Below are 22,546 nucleotides of genomic sequence, written 5' to 3' on the forward strand. Positions count from 1 at the left end.
GCTCCTGCAATTTTCCCAGAAATGAGACTCATGTCAGTTGATAGGGCTTATAAATAGCTATCCATGGTATAAATTTAAAGAAAATCGTTAGAGCCGTTTTTGAGAAAATCGTGAAAAACATGGTTTTTTAGTAATTATCCGCCATTTTTTCCGCCATCTTGAATTGAATTTTATTGAATTTCTTATTGTCGGGTCCTCATGGTATAAGGACGTTAAGTTTAAAATTTCAAGTCAATCGGTTGATTAGGAATGGAGTTATCGTGTTCACAGACATACACACATACACACATACACACACACACACACACAGACCAACACCCAAAAATCATGTTTTTGGACTCAGGGGACCTTGAAACGTATAGAAAACTTGAAATTGGGGTACCTTAATTTTTTTTGGAAAGCAATACTTTCCTTACCTATGGTAGTAGGGCAAGGAAAGTAAAAAAACAGGCTATTGCACGAAACTTCAAATTATTCATAATTAATGAATAATAATCATATTCAAAAGAAAAACATAATTTCGCGATGTTTTCAAATTCATTATAATTTTCAAAGTTATATTATTTTACAGTTTTGAGTGATTAGTGAGTGTTATTTTGCAATTCAATTTGGTCTGTGAACAATCTAAATTAGAACTTTTCTGTTTTCAAATGTTTGAACTGAAAATTGGATCTGAATTCAAGTGTATGGAACATAACCTACTTTTTGACTATTTATAGTGTATAAATCAAAATTCGGGAAAGAAACAGTTTTGGGCTGTGCCTGTTAGTCGTTCCCCAATTATTTTGAAGAATTGTGTTCTGTTTATCAATAAATAAATAACGAGCAAAGCTCGGTGCCCCGATATTATTACTAAAGCAACTAATGATATTCTATTATAGTGACAACTCGTCAATAGAGTTGCTAATTTGAGAGTGAGTTTCACTTCCAACTGTCAGAGCTCCTTATAAATAATATTAACGCTACACATTCAAGCATTGCTGCCGGTTTGGAGTGAAACTATAAATATCAAGTATATTTATATATTTTATTCTCGTTAGTTTTGAGTTAAAATGGACAAAATTTTAAAAAAGTTAAATCATAACCCTATTTTGGACTTTTAAAATGTTATCTAAATTTGGGAGAGAAATAGTAGCCTACAAGGAGTATCCTTAGTTTTTCTCTCCCGACCAATGCTTCTTTGTAAAAATTATAAATAAATAAATATTTCCTGCTCTCAAAAAATTAAGCATTGTACATTTTCTCACCAGCAATAAATACAAATAGGCCTACTTAAAATTATGCTTATTACATTGCAGAGCTATACTGTTCTAAAACAAAGTCTTCATTCTACAGTTATTTAAATCAAAATCTAAAATTACGTATTTGAAAAAATGTTTTAATAATTAATATTAATTTGTTGCGTTCAGCCGCTAGTGAGCAGAGCTCTTGCAGCCTGCAACACGTCAAGTTGTTGTATTAATAATAATTTATTATTATTCCCAAACAGCTTCACAGCAATCCCCCAATGTGTAGAATACTCTATCTACCAGCCTTAGAGTAAGATTTCTCGAAAGCATCCTAACATCTGAGCTTTTCACTGATTTACACAGAATAAAAAACGTGAAAAGCTGATGAAAACGTTATTCATACTCTTTACTTATTTTCTTTTTTTTACTGATGTGGAGATCTATGAAATAATCATAAAAAATAAAAGCTATACATTTAGGATCCGATACTACACTGTTGTCGTTCACAAGTTCTATCTTCTGACCTGTCCTTTCCAACTTTCCCAATTCTATTTTTACAACTTTCCAAGCACCCTTGTTAAAGATTGAGTAATAGATATTATTAGATTGAGCAATAAATATATAAATTTCCTGGTAATTATTAATATTCTCGTAACTTACTCTTAAATATGAATGAATTATTTTACCAACCTCTTTATACTGCTCCACTTCTAATTTTTTATGTACCATGAATAAAGTCAGAGCTATCCCAGCTTTTCCAGTATACACAGAAACATCACCACCTAACGATTTTAATTTGTCGGAGCGCAATATTAAATCAATTAATGCAGTGATCTTGTTCTTATGATTTTCCAAAACGTCAGGTTTGATCTGAAATTCAAATTTTTTTTATTCAAATTTTATTTATTCAAGTAAGTTACAATACATTCTGGTTCATACACGAATCTACAATAAATTACAGTACAACAGCCAATTATGCAGCAAAATTCACATATTATGAAAACTTATTAATTACAATGAAGATTGAATGCCTCCTAGATATAGGTGGTACCGGGGAAATCAAATACCCGGGGTGGACCAAAACCAGCAAACACGACTGCTGCCTTGCAGACGAAGATCAATGGATCTCCAAAGGCTAAGGGAACAAAACCCCGAAAGAAAATTGACTGCTGCCTTGTAGTTAGGTATTGGATTACCAAAGGCTAGGGAGGGAAACCCGAAAAAATGACCTGGTCCTCCAGGTTGGGGGTTGGGCGTGGGGCCAACGACCCTACCCCATAAAAACCAATTTGTTACGAAACCTCAACAACAGCCTCGGAAATCGGACAGGATACTCGGAAAACAATTTTGGAAAAAGAACTTGAACTTGATTATGGGAACATGGAATGTGAGAAGCTTATACAGAAGTGGTGCCTTGAAAGAATTACTACAATGTGTGAAACAGTATAGAGTAAAAGTACTTGCTATACAGGAAATGCGTTGGCCAGGCAAGGGAGTGTTTGACACTCAGTCTCACACTGTGATGTACAGTGGCAAGGAGGGAGACAGGCATGAACTTGGAGTTGGATTTGTGGTGGAAAATAGCATGAAGGAGAATATTATAGATTTCAAGCCAGTAAATGAGAGAATATGCGTCCTAAGGGTAAAAACAAAATTCTTCAACCTCTCACTAATAAATGTGCATGCCGAAAGTGAAGATAAAGATGAAGCTGTTAAGGATGAATTCTACTGCAAGCTGGAACAGACATACAATAGCATGCCCTCTAATGATATAAAAATGATTTTGGGAGACATGAACGCAAAAATTGGTAAGGAGATGGTATTCCAGAGAGTGGCAGGATTGCATAGTCTGCATGAAGAGAGCAACGACAATGGAATGCGGGTCCTGGATTTTGCAATGTCAAGAAACATGATAGTTGCCTCAACACAGTTCCCAAGAAAAGAAATTCACAAGTGGACCTGGACATCACCAGACGGCCAGCACCATAATCAGATTGATCATGTCTTGGTGGATAGACGAGCAGCTACAAGCATCACAAACATAAGGAGCTGCAGAGGTGCGGACTGTGATTCTGATCACTATCTGGTGAGAATTGATTTTAGATGCCGAATTCGCAGTAAAGACAATAAAAGGCAGCAGAGGCCACCAAAGCTGAATGTAGATAAACTGAGGGAGGAAGGTGAAAGAAAGAAATATCAAGAGGCACTGGAGAATCTCATTCAATTACCTGTACACGAACAGGAGGAAAATAGAACAACAGAGGAGGAATGGCAGGATCTGAAGAGGGCTATTACCCAGGCAGCAGAGGAGACTATTGGATATAGTACCCAAACAAGACGGGAGAGCTGGTTTGATGATGAGTGTGAGGAGGCCATACAGAAAAGAAACGAGGCCCGGAGACACTATATAGAAAGGCCAACTAGAGCAAAAAAAGCAAACTATGATATTCTTAGAAGAAAGGCTAAAAGTGTGATTAAAAGGAAAAAACGAGAATACTACAACAACAAGGTCACCAAAATTCAACAGGATTTTGAGAAGAAAGACCCCCGAGAGGCATATAAAGGAGTAAACCTGTTCAAGAAAGGATACAAGCCAAAAACAACACTTTGTAAGGATCTGAATGGAAAAATAATTGGAAATAAAGATAGCATAATGGAGCGATGGAGGACCTACTTCAGTCAGTTGCTTAACCCCAACCTAGACCAAAATGTACTGCCAGACCAGAGATTAGAAGGAATTGATGATGAAATAATCATTGAACCACCCACGGTTGATGATGTTGTGAAGGCACTGAAGAAAATAAAGAATAACAGAGCCCCAGGGATAGATGGAATTACAGGAGAATTACTCAAGTATGGAGGAGATCAATTGACAACAAAACTGGCCCATCTCATAAAGTTTGTGTGGGAAACAGAGACCCTCCCTGAAGACTGGCACATGAGCATCATATGCCCCATCTATAAAAAGGGTGATAGACTTGAGCCCAAAAACTACAGAGGTATATCTCTCTTATCAACAGCATATAAAACCTTCACCTCAATAATCAAAGATAAAATAGATGTGTATGCTGAGGGATTACTAGGAGAGTATCAGGCTGGTTTCAGATCAGGCAGGTCAACGACAGATCAGCTCTTTGTTGCCCGACAGTTAGCAGAAAAGTTCTGGGAGTTCAATATAGATGTCTACCACCTATACATAGACTTCAAGCAGGCCTACGACAGCATCGACAGAGAAAAGCTATACTCAACCATGCTTGATCTTGGCATACCAACAAAGCTTGTACGACTTGTCAGAGCAACAATGAAGAAGACCACCTGTCAGGTGAAGATAGATGGGGAAATGACAGATAAGTTTGAGGTGGAACAAGGACTGAAACAAGGAGATGGCCTAGCACCAGTTCTCTTCAACCTTGCACTAGAAAGGGTGATAAGAGGGACTCTGGCAGATACAAGTGGTACATTAATAAACAAGACCCAGCAGATATTAGGGTATGCAGATGACCTGGACCTAGCAGGAAGATCAGTGGCAGCAGTCAAAGAAATGTTCACAAACTTGGAAAATGCAGCTAATGAGATTGGTCTAAAGGTGAATTGTGATAAGACCAAGTTCCTACATCAAAGCAGACGTCAGCACAACAGAAGAGAACAAAACCTATTGGTGGGTGAGTACAGCTTTGAGAACGTGAAAGACTTCACCTACCTGGGAGTTAATATAACAGCTGACAGTGATGAGATGAAAGAAATACAGAAGCGGCTCAATACGGGGAACAAAACATTCTTCTCTATGCTGCAGATATTCAAGTCTAGAAGCGTCCATAGAAATATAAAGGCTAGATTATATAAGTCCATAATACGTACAGTGGTCACGTATGGAAGCGAAGTTTGGACATTAACATCAAAGGCAGCAGGCAATTTAGACCGCTGGGAAAGGAAAATGCTGCGTAGAATATATGGACCTGTGTGTGATGAGGGTGTCTGGCGAATAAGAAATAACAACGAATTAGCTGCACTCTATAAGGAGCCACCCCTGTCCATATATGTCAGACTGAAACGTTTAAGATGGGCAGGGCATGTGGAGCGGATGCCTGACACTCGCGCCCCCAGGAAAATATATATGGGACAGCCAGGAGGCAAGAGACCGGTGGGGAAGCCAAGACTGAGATGGGCGGATGGTATTTCCAAGGATGCAGCAGAACTCCTTCGCATCAGGAACTGGAGAAGGAAGGCAAGAGATCGTGACGAATGGAGGCGCAGAATTGAGGAGGCCAGGGCTCGATTTGGGCTGTAGCGCCATCGAAGAAGAAGAAGAAGTATTGTAATATAACTACATAAATCAGCGGTGTTTAAATGATAATTTCAATGAATAAATATACACCCCACTATATATTATATGTGTTGGGGTATAAGTAATTAGTTGCTTATTGCGTGTAATAATTACTATTTACAAACTTCATTCACTGATATGGGATTAAAGTTTTTTATAATAAAATTAGTAAAAATGTATAATACAAACAAACAAAATTATAAAATTAGTAAATAAATATTAATGTTCTATTAAGGATAATAATAAGAAAGGTTATTTTTAGAAAAATGAAAAACAGTAAAGAGTGGAATGAAGAATAAATAGTTTCAATATTTACAGTCTAACTAAATTTTCACAATTTTCCACTCCAATATCAACCAACCAGGAAAATAAACTTTTCTTGAACCTGTGTCTATTGAATTCTTCCCTAATGTAACTTGGTATTGAATTATAAATTTTTGGTCCCAAATATGTGTAGTTTCTTTGCCCAAATGTAGTGTTCATCCTTGGTACTATTGAATACGTGTTTCTCTGCCTTGTTTGATGGTTATGATCTGCCAGTCTTATGTGTTCGTTGTTTCTCCTCATTCGCGTGATGATAGCCTGGATGTAGAGTTGTCTTACACTCAGTACTTTACTGTCTTTGAAAAGAATGTTCGTGGGGAATTGATTCTCCTTGAAGCCTATTATTTTTAGTATTCGTTTTTGAAGTTTATAGAGAGGTTCAACATGTGTAAAATTCGTAGCTCCCCAGATAATTATGACGTATCTTAAAATTGATTGCACTAAAGAAAAATAAACAGTTTTTAATGTCTCATAGTTGAGGATTTTACGGAGTTGATAGAATTTGTAGAGAAGCTTCCTGATCCGGGTAATTGATAGATTAATGTGCTTGTCCCATTTGAATTTGTTGTCCACTATTGTTCCTAAATATTTTATTTCATTGACTTGTTGAATTGAAGGGCAATCACACGGGTTGTTGGTGCTTCCACAGTGATGCAGGATTATTGAAGAATCCGGTGGTCTCGTCCGTTCTGTCAGAGAAAAGGCTAAAAATTTCGTTTTTGTTGCATTTACTGTAAGCAAATTTTCTCTCAACCATTTATCGACTTTGATCAATTCTTCCTGTGCCAGATTAAAAACTTCCTCCCAGGTGTTTCCTTCAAATAGTATACACGTATCATCAGCAAAAGCTATTACTCTTCCTCTTATCTTAATTGAACATAGCTCATTTGCATATGCCAAATACAGAATTGGCCCAAGAACTGTTCCTTGGGGAATCCCAAACTTCATCGTTTCCTCTGAACTGAGATGTTCTTCAACTTTGACTTTTTGACGCCGGTCACAGAGGTATGATCTAAACCATGCTAGAGGAACTCCTCTAATTCCCATGGCTTCTAATTTCTTCAGCAGCAAACTGTGATTAACAGTGTCAAAAGCTTTTGCTAGGTCCAGGAACACTGATGCACAGCAGCGAGCATTGTAGGTTACATATTGACTGTTTACTGTAAGAATTTCAAGCCTCCTGAAGAGTGGGGACAATGATCACTAATGGCCACAAAAGGCACTATCCTATCCACTCAACTATAGCTGTGTTGATTCCACATCAAAAGTATTTCTTTTTTGATTCGATGCTAATTTTATAGTAGAAAAAACAACACATTAATCTTCTCTTAATTTTATATAAAACTCTAAAAATAAAAGTGTTGCGACTGTTTCATGATTTTCAATATCAACAATATTAGAATCACATTAAGTTATTTGATAAATTGTTTTGATTTGTAACACTTTACCAGACGTTACTAGTTTGACAGCTACAAACTCAACTGTTGCAAATAGTAAATAGCCTAATAAGCAAATTTCAATTCAATGTACACTAGCACTCAAATTTACAATAACAATATTTAATACTAGTGTACAACAATTTTTATCTACTTGATAAGGGTAACTAAAGTGCTATTATGTAAATTTTGTTATAAAATGAACAACCTCACCTTTTCATCCACTAAGCTTACAACATTTTTACTGTCAGTATAGTCATCGTAGTTGTTAGGAAATGGTTTCTGTGATCCCGACATCAAGAATTATTTATTGATTTAAAGATCACTTGTTTAATTAATAAGTACTTATACCGTATTTACTAGAAAACAAAATTGAAGAGAAATAACATTAAACTTTGAATTCGGTCTCTCTAACCTAAACAATTGTTTGTTATTACTTTGGTTACTTGATCATGTATTCAACAGATGTCCAAAGTCCAATAAAGAAGGCCGTGGGTGGCCATGATGAAAGTCTCAACATGGCGCGCAATTCAAGTGGTGTTCCTGGATTGGTTATTTTGAAAGGATTTTAGATACACCAGTACCGGTAGGCCTACGGTTCTTTTACATTTTTAAACCAGGTAGTGTGCTTTCAAGGAAGACAATTTGCTCTACTGGCTGGCAATCTACATGAAACTTCTATTTGAATTGGCATAGCTATTATAATATTTAAAAATGTCATATTATTGGCCCATAGAATAATTTTATTGAGACTGGTCACTTCTTCTCAATTGCTTACCTACCTTAAAAATGTAATTTCAAGTTTTTATTACACCTGCAAATTATATTTATAAAAAATATTGTCAACAGTCTTTCATGAAATATTTAATCGTGCAATGAATATCTAGGCACTAAGGCCTGTCCTGTTGTGTAAAATCTATTAAAAGTTAATACGGTATTTTAAAAATATATATATTTTGCAAAAAAAACCCTTTCATAATAATCTAGGAGCAAAATGTTGATGAAATAAGAATAATATTTGAAAATACCGTACGTTACAGTACAAAATAATATTTTAGCCTTAGGTAGGTACTATAGATCCAAGAGCAACAACTGCCAAAAATCTGGTGTGGTACAGTCACACAACTTTCCTTGCTCATTGAACTGTATGCCTCATTCTTAAACGAAAATAATTTAGGAGAATAACATAATGACGATTGGCGGCAACATATTTGCAACTACGATCAGACTACTGTATATGTGTATATATATTGTTTTCAGAGTACATTTTCCTTTGTGTAAATTGTGAAATTCGATGATTTTTTAAAAGTCGTCAAAACAGCTGTTCTACAGATGAAATATCTCGACTATGTGTTCTTTTTATGAACTGCTCTACCTACCTACCTCATGCACGAGAAGGAGGTTACAAAGTCCATTTCTCAAAGATGGGGTGGACCCCCCATAAGTTTCCCAGGAAAAAGACTCATGCCAGTTGATAGAGCTGATAAATTACTATACAGGGCATGAATTTGAAAAAAATCGGTCAAGTAATTTTTGAGAAAATCGTTAAAAACATGGTTTTTTAGTAATTATCCGCCATTTTTCTCAAGAATATTATGGAGCTCCTGCAATTTTCCCAGAAATGAGACTCATGTCAGTTGATAGGGCTCATAAATTTGAAGAAAATCGTTAGAGCCGTTTTCGAGAAAACCGTGAATAACATGGTTAGTAATTATCCGCCATTTTGAATTCAATTTTATTGAATTTCTTATTGCCGGATCCTCATGGTATAAGGACCTTAAGTTTAAAATTTCAAGTCAATCGGTTGATTAGGAATGGAGTTATCGTGTTCACAGACATACACACAGACCAACACCCAAAAATCATGTTTTTGGACTCAGGGGACCTTGAAACGTATAGAAAACTTGGAATTAGGGTACCTTAATTTTTTTGGAAAGCAATACTTTCCTTACCTATGGTAATAGGGCAAGGAAAGTAATAATATTTTGTAGCATATTATGCTCATTGTTTTATGTTAAGATCCAAGAGCAGCTGCCAAAAAGGAGTGACATACACAACCACAATACTCGTTATGCTGTCTGACTGGCGGGGACTCAAAGCAGCTTCCCAACTCGGACTATAAGATGCTTCAACGCTCTGTCAAGAAAAGTGCAAGATATGCAGTACTATTCAGCTCAACACTGAGGAAGAGGCTGCTGGATAGACCCCTGTATTCGCAACAAGAGTTTGATAAGGAGCCTCTCTTTGGAATTCCAACGCCATCATATCCCAGAAGACTCTGGGTTACCAAATGACACTACCAATCTGGAAACCCAGTCATTGGCGACGACATAGAATATAAAATAGTATATTTGTTTTTTATGACGTTGAGTATCAACTAAGTAGCCTACTATATTATTACAATTTATTATTGTCTTCAATGTCTTTTTGTGTGACAAGAGTGTGTCAGGGAACAGGTCCTAATTTCAAAACTTTCCTCAGTTTTAACATTATTATGCGCTATATTTCATTGTGTAAAAAATTACTTACTATCAAAGCAAGAATCTTCTCAATATATATCAGGTAGTATGTGTCAGCTATAAACAGGTCTTCACAAATTTCATGCTTCGTAATCTCGGTAAAATGACTCAGTTTTTATTCAATTTTATTAAAAAAAGTTATAGTAGACACTGACAAAGCAACAATGAACAAACATTACCTCAGTGATTAACGTCAGTTAGGAAACAGGTCTTCATTTCGTACAAAAATTGGAAAAATCACATTAAAATTATTTATTACATTTCATTAAAGATTTACACTTTTAAAGCAACAATGGTCAAACAATACTGAGTGCTGGTTGCACAAAAGCCGGTTAAATTTTAATCGTCATTAACATTTCACGAGAACCAATCAGAGAACCATCTACATAAGAATAATGTTCTTTGAAAAAAGCCTCTGATTGGTTTTCATGGAATTATTCACAATTGAAATTTAACCAATCAGAGAAGCTTTTTTCTTTAGCCTCTTTAGCCAGAGGACCTTTCTTATGAAGAAAGCCTTCTCTGATTGGTTCTCGTGAAATTAATCACGATTGAAGTTTAACCCGCTTTTGTGCAACCTATGTGATTAACAACAGTGATCGAGAGTATGTGTCAACTATGAAACAGGTGTTCACGAATTTTAAAAGTCACGTGTCTCCAAGAATGTATTGTTGTCCAATTTGTCATCCGGCTGAAGTGTCGGCTTCGAGGGGCGGCTCGGAGGCGTCGGGAGCACCATCTGGCGGGGGCGGTCGCAAACAATGGCCGTCTTTCTGGCCGTGACAGTGCTCACAGTCTTCGTCGTCATCTGACGATGAGGAGCTCTCGTCGAATTTGCGTGGCTTTTTATAGATGCAACAGCCTGCAATCAATGATACAGTATCATCAATATAAATGCAACAGTATCATCAATATACAGGGACCGGCATATTAATCTGACGATTTTGTAGTAATTGTTATGTTTGAACCACTGCCATTGAAAAGGCGGGAATGTTGTAGCCTACATCGACAGGTCTATTCTTGTCATTTCAGTAGCCTTGCGTGGTCGAGTGAACATAAAGCGATTGTGATTAAGCCATTTATGATCAAAGTGAACGACGAATTCTTCATTCCGACCTAAAATTCCATTTGTATAAAATAATGTTAGTGTAACAACTTAATGCAAATTATTGGGCACAATGCAAAGCCGCTTGCGAGATCATTCTCAAAAATTTCCACCAGGATGCCGTTATTCTTTCAAGTGACGAGGAACATTTTCATTTTTCAGGATTTGTGAATAAACAAAATTGCCGTTATTGAGCAGCCAATAATCCACAGAACTAAAGGAAGTCATTCAACGAGAAATTGAAGCAATTCCACAAGTGATGATTGAGCGAGCAATGGCAAATTTTAGAATTAGGTTAAGTGAGTGTGTAAAAAGTAACGGAAATAATTTGGATGACATAATCTACAAATAAAAAACTTTGTGAGTAATCTATGTAATTCACTATAAATTGCAAAACTTAAGCTTCAATTTGATATATTATATGATTTAATTGTACGAAAGACACTTTAGTTATTATCCCTCAAAAATCGTCAGGTTTTTATGCCGGGCCCTGTAGATGTAAAAGTATAAACAATAAGTGCAACAGTATCTATAATATAATGAAGTTTTATTTTATGTTATTTCTTGGTTTAAGATATTGTGTTTTTGTTATACGACTAGTCTATTTGAAATTTTTGTAATGTATGAATTTTTTGGCATATAAATAACTTTTTGTGTAGTTGAGAAGTTGATATTGTGGTAATTATTCATATTAAACGATTTCTTAGTCTTCTCATTTAATCAAATAAATAAATTGGCTTATACACGTACGGGACAGGAAATTCACGAATGACGCATCATAACGTCTTAACTAGCGAACTGATCAACTTGAAGTATTGCATATAGATTCTTAATTTACCGAGGATGGTTATAGGCCTATTTTAAATTCTTCAATATTTCAGTAGGTCAAGTTTTCAGTTTGTCAATACCTTCTAGTCTTCAATATAAATACAACAGTATCATCAATATAAATGCAACAGTATCATCAATATAAATGCAACAGTATCATCAATATATCTGCAACAGTATATTCTTGAAAAAAATGAAAAATATTCCATATTTAGTTGTTTATATTATTGAAATAGCAGGTTTTTTTAATGATAGAATACTTGTTCAAAATGTTCAACTGATAGTTGATTTGCTGATGATACAAAAATGACATAGTTATCTTTTTATTGTAAAGCAGCTTGGCATGGAAAACCAAACCAAAGATATTTTTGATCATACCCTTTTCTTTCTAAAGTATTTCTATTATTTAAATAGAGAACCTCTGAAGTTCGGATACATTCTGTAAAACTGTATCACCCATAAATTCTATACTTGAAGGCATCTTCTGGTCCAATCAGAGAATCACTAGGCCTGAGTGATTAACAGTATTATTCTCCATACAATACACAAACCAGCTTAGAAATTGTGTACTTTACTTACATTTTGATTTTTTCTTATTCATGTGTTCATTGTCAACTGTGCCAGTTATCCATTGTACTTGCTTATCAGTTTTAGGTTTTCTCAGCTTTAAACGTACCGTTCCTTCCTGAAAACAATATCGATGATTGAAACAGAAAAATCTATATAAATAAAAAATATAAAATCTATATAATAAATAGAAAATAAGAGGATTGAAACAGAGAAATCTATTGGAGATATTTTTTTGGAAGACAAATGGCAAAGAATCAGCTTAGTGAAATGCAAGTACCTGTCATGACGTGTAATATTTATTAACACGCTTATCAGTGTAATTACAACTCTCTTGAGGTTAGCGAAATTAAAGTTTAATGACACTTTTGTTCATGTTTTGATAAAATCCCATAATAAAGTTGAGTTTCAAGAGACAGTTTCTATATGACGACTATTCTAATTTCAACAAAAATACACTCAGATGTTACGTGATTGTGATAAATAACTTACTGTACCGAAATAAACTAAAATTTTCAATAATTTATCAACCATTATTCACTTCTAAGCATTATTTAATTAAAAAAAAACAGCTTCCAAATGAATAGTATGATATTAATGTGATTTGCACCATGATAAGAAGAAACATAAATTTTTATCAAATTAATTATAAACACAGAGAAACTAACAATATTTTTATAAATTTTTATCAAATTAATTATAAACCCAGAGAAACAAACAATATTTTTATTGTAATAAACAGAAGGTTTCAATGCCAAATCTCTATCTTTGATGAATAGGTATAGTGACGTCCAAGTTATAATGGCAGTGTAGAAAGATAGGAGAACAGTGCTGCCGATTCTCTCCTTTCCTTGCCACTGCCTTCCGGTATAGCTGATACCGGTATATCCGAAGTAATATAATCTGTTTATTATTATTAAATATGATAGATATTTTATTCGTCTGTAACATATTTTTTATTAATTAGGTAATACATTTTCATACTTGACTTTTCATATTTTATCATATAAGTCTATATTGTTGAAAAACGATCTGGCAACATTGCAGATGTAGCTAGAAAAGGATAGTGCTATCAACTTTGTTCTATGATATACAAGGATAGCAACACCAATGTTAATCAACTTACACTGCCATTATAAAATGGACCTTACTATTATAGTAATATCAATGTACCTAGAATACATTCTGTAATGTTTATAGTAATATTAATTATTCTACAATATTTCCCACTCTGGGCAATAGCTTACCAATTTAAAAATAGAATATACTGTACTAGACAAATGTCCGCAGTTCTAGTAATTGTTCAACAGTCAGTCCATTAAAGGTTAAGGATAATCTGCTAGTTGGGGTGCAGCTAACTTCAGTTTTATAGATCCATTATTTAAAACTCAAAAACGCATTTTGAAAATAATGGGAAATCCGGTTTCCAACTGTAGAATTATTTATAGAAAATAGAGTACTCAGCGTTAGGCAATTGTATATATTGTTGTTATTAGGGTATATGAAAAAACATCAAAATAGGAACCATATCATAAATCATAGCCATAATACTAGAATAAGAGAACGTTACAACCAAGAAGTACCAAGAATGAACACAGCATTTGGGCAAAGATCACTAGGATATTTAGGGCCTACAATATCTAATAGAATACCATTAGAAATCAAAGGAGAGGAAAATTTCAAAAGCTTCAAAAGAAAAATTAGACATTGGTTATTCAGTATTGGGATACAAAGTAGTGAGGAACTAATAGTAAGTAGGATTTAGATTTAAGTAGTATTCTTTTTAAATAAGGTAATTTATAGGTAGAAAAGTAGTACCTCGGTTTAGTATCATTGTGCTAGGTGATGCTTAGGGTAATAGATATAGTTTTAGATTTTGTGGATTTTTTGTATTATCTGTTGTAGCATAAATTTGTATTAATTTGATGATAACCTCGACACATATATTATATAGTGAGGTATCATTTTGTAAACCTTGAATATTGTTATATTATTGAAAATGTATGAAAAAATAATATGTAATGTTCCTGAATTTATGAATAAACTCCTCTGGATGTGTCGTTCAACATCCAGAGAAATTATTATTATTAATTACTAGACTAGAATTAGTCATTGTACACCTTTTACTTGTGTTTGTCATTATACCTACTAAGAACTGATTAGTGACTAATAAACCAACAATGATTTAAACAAGATTCAAAGCTCAAAGCTCAACGATTACTGCATATTCTATAAGTTTTATATACAGGGTGTCTGATAAGTAACTCCCTATTTTTATACAGCTATAATTTCTTTATTTATGAACAAATTTTGTTAGAGATACATTTGTTAGATAGAGCACTCCTTGAGGTTATGTTTAGCACCAATTTTCATTTGTTTAAATTTAATAACGTCCCCTCTATTGACTGTGGAAGAACGAGCCGAAATAGCAGCTCGTTATGAGCTCTGGGGATCTGTGATGCGAGTACAAAGGTGGTGGAGGGCTGAACGAGGGATCCATGCAACACTGGATGCTAAAACACTGAGATCTTTCTTAAGAATCGTTGCAACAGGGTAACGTGAAAGACCACTTTCACGAGATCCTTGACGCAGTGATTTCTTATGGCTCCTCATGAACATTTCACGAGCTCTGTCAACATTCTCTGCTGTCCTTGACGTTGATGGTCTTCCTGAACGGCTTGCATCTGCGACACTCCCTGTTGTTAGTAATTTGGAATGGAAATTGTTAACAGTTTTTGCATCCAGTTGTGCATGGATCATTCGTTGGGCCCTCCACCATCTTTGTACTCGCACCACAGATCCTCAGGCCGAGGAAATAGCATAACGAGCTGCTATTTCCGTTCGTTCTTCCACAGTCAAGAGAGGGGGCATTTTTAAACTGAAACAAATGAAAATTGTGTTAAACACAACCTCTAGGAGTGCTCTATCTAACAAATGTAGTTCTAACAAGATTGGTTCATAAATAAAGAAATTATAGCTGTATAAAAATAGGGAGTGACTTATTAGACACCCTGCAGATGACTTCGACAATTGTGCACTATGAACTACAATGTATAACTAGTAGTTGTGTGTACAGTAGACCTCACGCAGTATTCTCATCCACAAGTACCTGATTGAAACTATAGACCTTATGGAAATAGAGCAATAGACTGGCTTCTCCACACATCTGTGTAATCACTTGTCAGCTGATTGATTCATGATGAATAATTCTATAGTCTGATGTTTACTCTAATATTGGCGTATGGAGGAGGCTCCTTTTTCCTTTTATATTATTCTTAAAATGCAAAATTTCCAAAAACATTGTATATAGGTCGACGCGCAATTAAAAAAGGAACATACCTGTCAAATTTCATGAAAATCTATTACCGCGTTTCGCCGTAAATGCGCAACATATAAACATTCAAACATTAAGAGAAATGCCAAACCGTCGACTTGAATCTTATACCTCACTTCGCTCGGTCAATTAACTTGTGTTCTTCATAAAATCTAAATCTTTATTACATCTTCTACTAGTGCACTATATGTATAAAATTCACAGATCCCATCTACTGACTGTAGCTTTAGTTCTTCATAAGATCTGATTGTTTATTTCAACTCCTAACTTTTCCATCAATGTTTGATCACTGAACAACACCACTCTCAATCAACTGCAATATTTTATCGTCGGAATAGTCGAGCAAATCCTTCAACACGTGACGGGTGTGTTGACCGAGCAGGGGTGGGGGGAGTCTGACACTATTCTGACTTCCGCTGAACCTGACAGGGGGGCCCACGACCCGCACCTCACTGCCCCCCCCTTCTAAAGTCATACTCTTCACTAGCTTGATCTCCTTAACGTGTGCATCATTGAACACCTACAAAAGAAAACAAATATTAATTTGATAATATTGGATAATTCAGTGTCAATAATTATTCATTCATTCATCTATACAATAAGTATACATTATGAAAATGATAGGGAGAGGAAAATAAGGTAACCTTGTGCTATCCCTCTCCCAAATTTAGATAACACATATTATAACACAGATTATCTACAGTGTTATAAGGCCCCAATTACTTCTAGATAAACACTATTCCTTATAGTAAATGATAAGTAGGAGTACAATATATTAGGTAGGTGGGTAGGTAAAAGTATGTAGGAGTGTATATACAGGATGGATGAAAAGTCCGAGAACAGCTTAATATCTCATACACAAAAATAATTTGACGTAAATGTGATTGGGGATCCTACTCAATTTGAAAATACTACTTTACTATGACTTTTAAAATCTAGTCCACCATATTGAATGCAACTTTATTTTTTAAAATGTGAAGGTGGTTATGCGATACATAATTTCGATAAGGAATTTAAAAAAAAGAATGGCGAAAACCGCATATCGATATCTCAAACCGTTTCGAAGATATTCACATTATTAATCAATACTATAATACAAAACAGAAAAGAGAGATAAACGTCTGAGAACGGCTTAATATCTCATACACAAAGTAATTTAACGATGGGTGTGATTGTGGATCCTAGTCAAATTGGAAATACGACTTTACTATGACTTTATAAATCTGGTCCGCCATCTTAATAGCTGCCACTATAATGACCTTGCCACTGCCTTCAATAGAAGAGAGCTAACACTGGTATATCTGATGTAATAGTAACTGTTAATTCTTATTAGAAATAACCAATTATATTTTATTCACCAAGAAAATGTTTTTTTCTATGATTTAGTAATTTTTTATAACTGAATGAGTATTTTGTTAATTAATTATATTTCATCATTAATCAAAACCAATTTGGCTGAAAATAGGTAGCACTATCTGCTTTGTCGAATGATAGACAAGGATAGCAACACCAGTGTTAATCAAATACTGCCATTATAATGTGGACCTCACTATAGTGGAAAAGAGGTTTAGACTCTAATTTTTCAAAACCGGAGGCCTTATGTTCTATCACTGGTGGCTTGTCCAAGATATTTTTTGAATACATTATAGGTTTCAAATAAAAACAATATCTTTACAAAATATCTTCACAAAAACTTTAGTACCCTTTTATTAAAAACTTATATTTCAACTTATAAAACTTATATTTTATTAACCTACGTTAATATTTTAACGACTAGTTTCGACCATAGGTCATTTTCAAGTTAAAATTTCAATGTTTTTTATATTGTTTTTATTTGAACAAGTAGCCCATATACGCGAAGTGATTTTATTTTAGGTTTCGGATGAACACGTAGAGCGTCGGTCCTGGCTGCCTAAAAATGGTCACGTCAGAGGCTGACTGACATTGATCAGATGCGAATTTGAGCCAGCTTGGTCACTCGATATTTATTTAGGCGGATTAATGGTAGGAAAATAATAATTGTTTGTATTATACAGAGTGTTTCAGAAGTAGTGTCGAACATTTTTGGGTATTGTTAAATAATTAATTTCTCTGTTATTCTCTGACCAATCTTAATAGATGAGGTATCCTTGAAATCTTGATAAAATTTGCTAACGTTTTTATCTCTTGTACATTTTCTATAAAGTGAACGGTTTTCGTGAAATAAACATTTGAAATGGCCGCCATTTTGAAAATTTACATCGAAATTTTTCTATTTTATTTTTTAATGTTGAGTCTTTATAGCATAAGTATTTATTCATGCCAAATTTCAGATCAATACATCATTTCATTCATGGGATAAAAATTCTCAAGTAAAAAAAAAACAAAATGCTATAAGGCTGCTATAAGGATAACCGCTGAGTTTTGGACACTTAAAATACGACATTTGTAGTCTCCTATCATCCAGGAACAATACCCTAAAATGTTCGACACTACTTGTGAAACACCCTGTATATTTTTGTTGGATAATACGGCTAGAAAATATAAAAAATTATTAAAGAATAAAAAAGAATAACACCATGAATAATTTCACCGATATTACAGTGTTAATAACAGTGGTATTTTGATCTTGATCAATGATTCATTGAATTGATATATATTTTTTAATTTGGATTTGAAATTGTTTAGTATGTTTTACTTTCCTTGCTCTATCTACTATAGGCAAGGAAAGTGTTGCTTTCCAAAAGAATTTAAGGTACTCCATTTTCATGTTTTCTACACGTTTTAAGGTCCCCTGTGTCCAAAAACATGTTTTGATTTTTGAGACAGATAAAATTCTATCTATCATACTTGCAATCGATCCAAGAATTAGATATAATATTTTAAATGAAACGTTTTGTCAAATTGAAAACAATACAACGAAGGCTATGAATCATAAAAATAATAGACAAGCAAGAAATGCAACGTTATTGGATTATTAAAAAATAGTTTGATGCAGGTGGACTATTTACCTGAGATACGGTGTTGACTGGTCCAAACGGAAAAGGGCTTCCCTCCAGCACAGCCATCCACTCCTCTGTGGTTTTCGTGGCAAAAGTCCTGCTCAACTCCTCAATCAACGAACACCGATTCTCCACTCTGGCACTGTTGCTACTGTACCTCTCATCTTGCAACAAATGCTCCATATGCAGCACCTTGCACAAACTGCAAAACTGTTGATTGCTGCCCGCCCCAACTGTCAAATAACCATTCGCAGTAGGGAACGACTCGTAGGGGACTATACTGGGATGCGCGGTACCGTAACGACCTCCCTCTAATCCTGCATTCAGGTAGTTTGATGCCACATTAATCAGACACGAAATTTGAGTTGACAACAGATCACAATCGATCCTCTGTCCCTTGCCGTCTTTGTTTCTCTGCAAGAGAGCAGCCATGATGGCTCCATGCGCATACAACCCCGTAGCAATATCAGTCAATGCCACGCCCGGCTTACAAGGTCCGCCATCTTGAGGCCCGGTGATATGCAGCAGACCGCCGTACGACGAGGCGATCACGTCGTAACCGGGTTTCTGTTTGTACGGACCTTCCGTTCCGAACCCGGTTATCGAACAGTATATCAAATGCGGGGCAAAACTGTGAATACTATCGTAATCTAATCCAAACTTCCCCAATTTTCCGGGCACGAAATTCTCCACCAAAACGTCGCACTGTAGAACCAAATCCTTGATCACATCCAACCCTTGGGAAGTTTTAAAATCGACACACACACTTTTTTTATTGCGATTCACCGACGCAAAGTAACAGCTCATCGACGATCCCTCACAAAATGGCGGACCCCAGATCCGGGACTCATCGCCGGTGCCCGGTTGCTCGATTTTGATTATCTCAGCACCCAGATCCCCCAGAACCATAGTGCAAAACGGGCCGGCTACAATGCGGGTGAGATCAAGAACTTTGATGCCATCCAAAGCACTTTGTGAGCCACTTGTGGAAGAGATAGGCCTACTACTGCAAAATCCGTCCACTAAACCGTTCATCAGAGTGCTGGTTCTGAAATTATTATACAGAACGAATTAGACACCTCATACAAGCGTACGCTACTTGGATATTAGTAAAGCGTTTTTCAGAATAAACCAGCACCTCTGGGATAGGGTTTATGGTACAGAGAAACCAACTCTAGAATAACAACAACACATAGAAAGGCTAATGAGAAGAAAAATTACAGACACACGGACTCAAAACAAGAAATGGACGGACTGAAAAGGACTTAACTTCCCTAGTTCCCTTTACCAGAACGTCACTCAAAGCAACGCAAGTTTCAAACCACCCAAACGGAACGTTGACTATTGAGTTGGAAACGGAAAGTCAAGGGTATGATCACATTGGGTATAATTGTACGGATGTTAAATCATGCATGACCAAGCGCACAGATAAAAAACAAAATTTGGAATGATCCATAGGAACACTTACATTGAAAGCTGCAATTGCTGGCATTCAGTGTAAGTCTAAAAGCGCGTCACATAACGTTTCTATGTCTCTTTCCAGAATTTGTTTCTTATCTGAGCACTTGATCATGCATGATCACACTTGTATCCAATCTCTAATGTGCAAATAACCTAAAGACTAATTGAAATAAGAAGAACTTTAGATGAAAGTTCAAAAAACCATTATAAGTGATAATCATCTATTACTGATTATTCTTCATAATTGAGGAGAGTGAAAGACAACATAACCTTAATCTTAAATTTTGGTAATCAAGTACAATGATTACTTACTGGAGCCTCTGCTTCCTCTGCAGTGACCACAATCGTAGAAGTGCCATCACTAGTATTTGATGATTTCACAGGTAGTTCAGCCATCAATCAAAACTCAGACTGTAACTATCAGCTATGCATACATTACAGTTTACAAAGCCGGACTTTAACACAGTGTAGTTCTAAAAAAGATAGCTGCAATTTGGAGGCCAAATGAATTACACTGTTTACAGCAATTTCTAAAAGTTAACGCTTTGTTAATAATAAAGTATTACAAAAAATAATATAAACTAACGTCAAAAAGTGAACTTAAAACAGGTGAACAACGAGTATGAGCAAACAGAAACAGCAGAAGTGAAGCAAGAAAACACAGACAAATGAAATTGGACAGCTGATTGACAGCAGACCGTAATCGATAAGGCACTGGTTTCGTTTATTGACGTCAATGGTTATCTTCAGGGATACTTTTGAGTCAGTGACTCGAGTGACCCAGAGCCGAACAAAATGGCGGCTGACCCGGGGCAGACTAGTGATCCCATGGAACGACAACCAGACATCGACCGGTCGATGCTGTTTGGCGCGTACTTTTGAATTTTCGGATGGCGCGAATATTTGAATAAAACACACACACACTGGTGTGACACTAAAAGTAAGTTGTTTTGCAAAACAAACATGGCTCATGCTGTAATAAATGAGTTTATTCTAGGAGAATTGGATAAGGAACAGAATAACAATAATAATAATTATTATGATGCACCAAACATTGTAGGGCCAGTTGCTGAGGAGGAATTGGGAAATCCTTTAAAGATTTTCAATGAATTATTCCAACAGGAATGTAATAATAAGAGACCTCACAACTTGGGTTATTTTGAAATTATAATATCACTTTATAATATGAGTGAGTTTAAAAGCCATTTTAGAATGTCTTAGCAAACCATGCAGATAAAAGATTCCATACTATTATCATCAGAATCTTTCCATTGAAATTTTGTAAACATAGTTAATGTAGCATTATTCTATTCAGGTCACCTACTGAGAACATACCAAGTGGGTCGCGGTGTACATTTTGGATTTTTGTTTAATAATCATTATATATTATAGGACTATATTTTTTGGCGTCATCAAAGAGACCACTGCACTAGTCTTCATCGAATGAAAATAATACCATTTTCCCTAAAAATATATTTTGGCTGCTTTTAAATTGTATAAAAATGAAAGAAAAACTGATTTACTTTCGACATTTTAAAAGAACCAAAATGAGTTTAGAAATAGAGCCAACATTACATTTTCCAAACCAAATTTTTATAAAAACATTTTGAGAGACTAGTTTCTGTTGTTGCACCATTTCTCTCAAGTTGTTACTCATTTCAAGTAACTGGTTTGTTATTTTATTTGAAATTGACTATATCATTTTTATAATGAAATCAGTGCTGTAGACTATTTCAAATTATTATCATTTATTTCCAATGACCAGGCATTCCTGGATAGATCGATCACGTCTTCAGTTATAGGATGGTCATAGTTGACTAGACCCAACTATAGGCCCGCCACAACGTAGACCCACGCTAATCCATGAAAAGCAACCCACGCTGTGGGATGTTTTGTAAACCATTGCTAAGCCTCTCCAGACATCTGTGTAATACATGCAATGAATAATCCACTTGTCAGCTGATTGATTATGAATAATTCTATAGCAATGGTTTACAAAACATCCCACGGCGTAGGTTGCTTTTCGTGGATTAGCGTGGGTCTACTTTGCGGCGGGCCATATGAGCGTATAATAGAGGTACTGTAAGATATAGGCCATACGAAAAACCAAACATGGTGTATTTCAAATCGAAAATTGGTGGATTGTTTGTTTTTTTTATTAAATTCCAATTTTACAAAGATTAACATCAACATTTTTAGGTGCTCTTAGAAGTTATAGGAAGGAGAATTAATCAGCCTGCAAATATAAAAATACCTCTTGAGGAGAAAATACTTTTTACAGTTTGGATGTTGAGCAAACCAGAGACATTCTTAGCTGCTGATGACAGATATAATTTTTCTAAAGTACTGCTTATAGAACATTCTATGAGATAGTGGATGTCATTGCAGCTTCAGTAGATGAACATGGTCGATACTCTTGCAGCAACAAAAGTCATCTG

At 35.3% G+C, this 22,546-nt stretch overlaps 2 protein-coding genes across 4 annotated transcripts in view; both read right to left on the reverse strand.

The window, feature by feature from the left end:
* Window positions 1–7,775, reverse strand: part of LOC111052873 (lanC-like protein 2) — a 35,802-nt gene extending 28,027 nt beyond the window's left edge. The window contains exons 1-2 of the mRNA XM_039424858.1: window positions 7,527–7,775; window positions 1,920–2,099 (exon numbers count right to left, since the gene is read on the reverse strand). Of these exons, the coding sequence (XP_039280792.1) occupies window positions 1,920–2,099; window positions 7,527–7,610 (264 nt within the window). The 5' untranslated portion in view covers window positions 7,611–7,775. The remainder of the gene's footprint in view (window positions 1–1,919; window positions 2,100–7,526) is intronic.
* A 2,167-nt stretch (window positions 7,776–9,942) lies between these two features.
* On the reverse strand, window positions 9,943–20,811 carry LOC111052872 (succinate--hydroxymethylglutarate CoA-transferase). Of its 3 annotated transcripts, none has more exons than XM_039424860.1 (5): window positions 20,421–20,811; window positions 18,657–19,695; window positions 15,672–16,186; window positions 12,345–12,450; window positions 9,943–10,694 (listed from the first exon to the last, which is right to left on the reverse strand). In XM_039424860.1, exons 1-3 carry the CDS (start codon window positions 20,465–20,467, stop codon window positions 15,953–15,955), a joined length of 1,320 nt encoding a protein of 439 aa, XP_039280794.1. In that variant the 5' UTR covers window positions 20,468–20,811; the 3' UTR covers window positions 9,943–10,694; window positions 12,345–12,450; window positions 15,672–15,952. The 3 variants fall into 3 exon arrangements, with proteins under 3 accessions (XP_039280794.1, XP_039280793.1, XP_022195372.2); XM_039424859.1 differs by having other exon boundaries at window positions 15,442–16,186; XM_022339680.2 differs by lacking the exon at window positions 9,943–10,694 and having other exon boundaries at window positions 15,886–16,186.
* Between the last annotated feature and the right edge of the window lie 1,735 nt (window positions 20,812–22,546).

The sequence above is a fragment of the Nilaparvata lugens genome, chromosome 3 (assembly GCF_014356525.2).
Source record: "Nilaparvata lugens isolate BPH chromosome 3, ASM1435652v1, whole genome shotgun sequence".
NCBI classification, from domain to species: domain Eukaryota; kingdom Metazoa; phylum Arthropoda; class Insecta; order Hemiptera; family Delphacidae; genus Nilaparvata; species Nilaparvata lugens.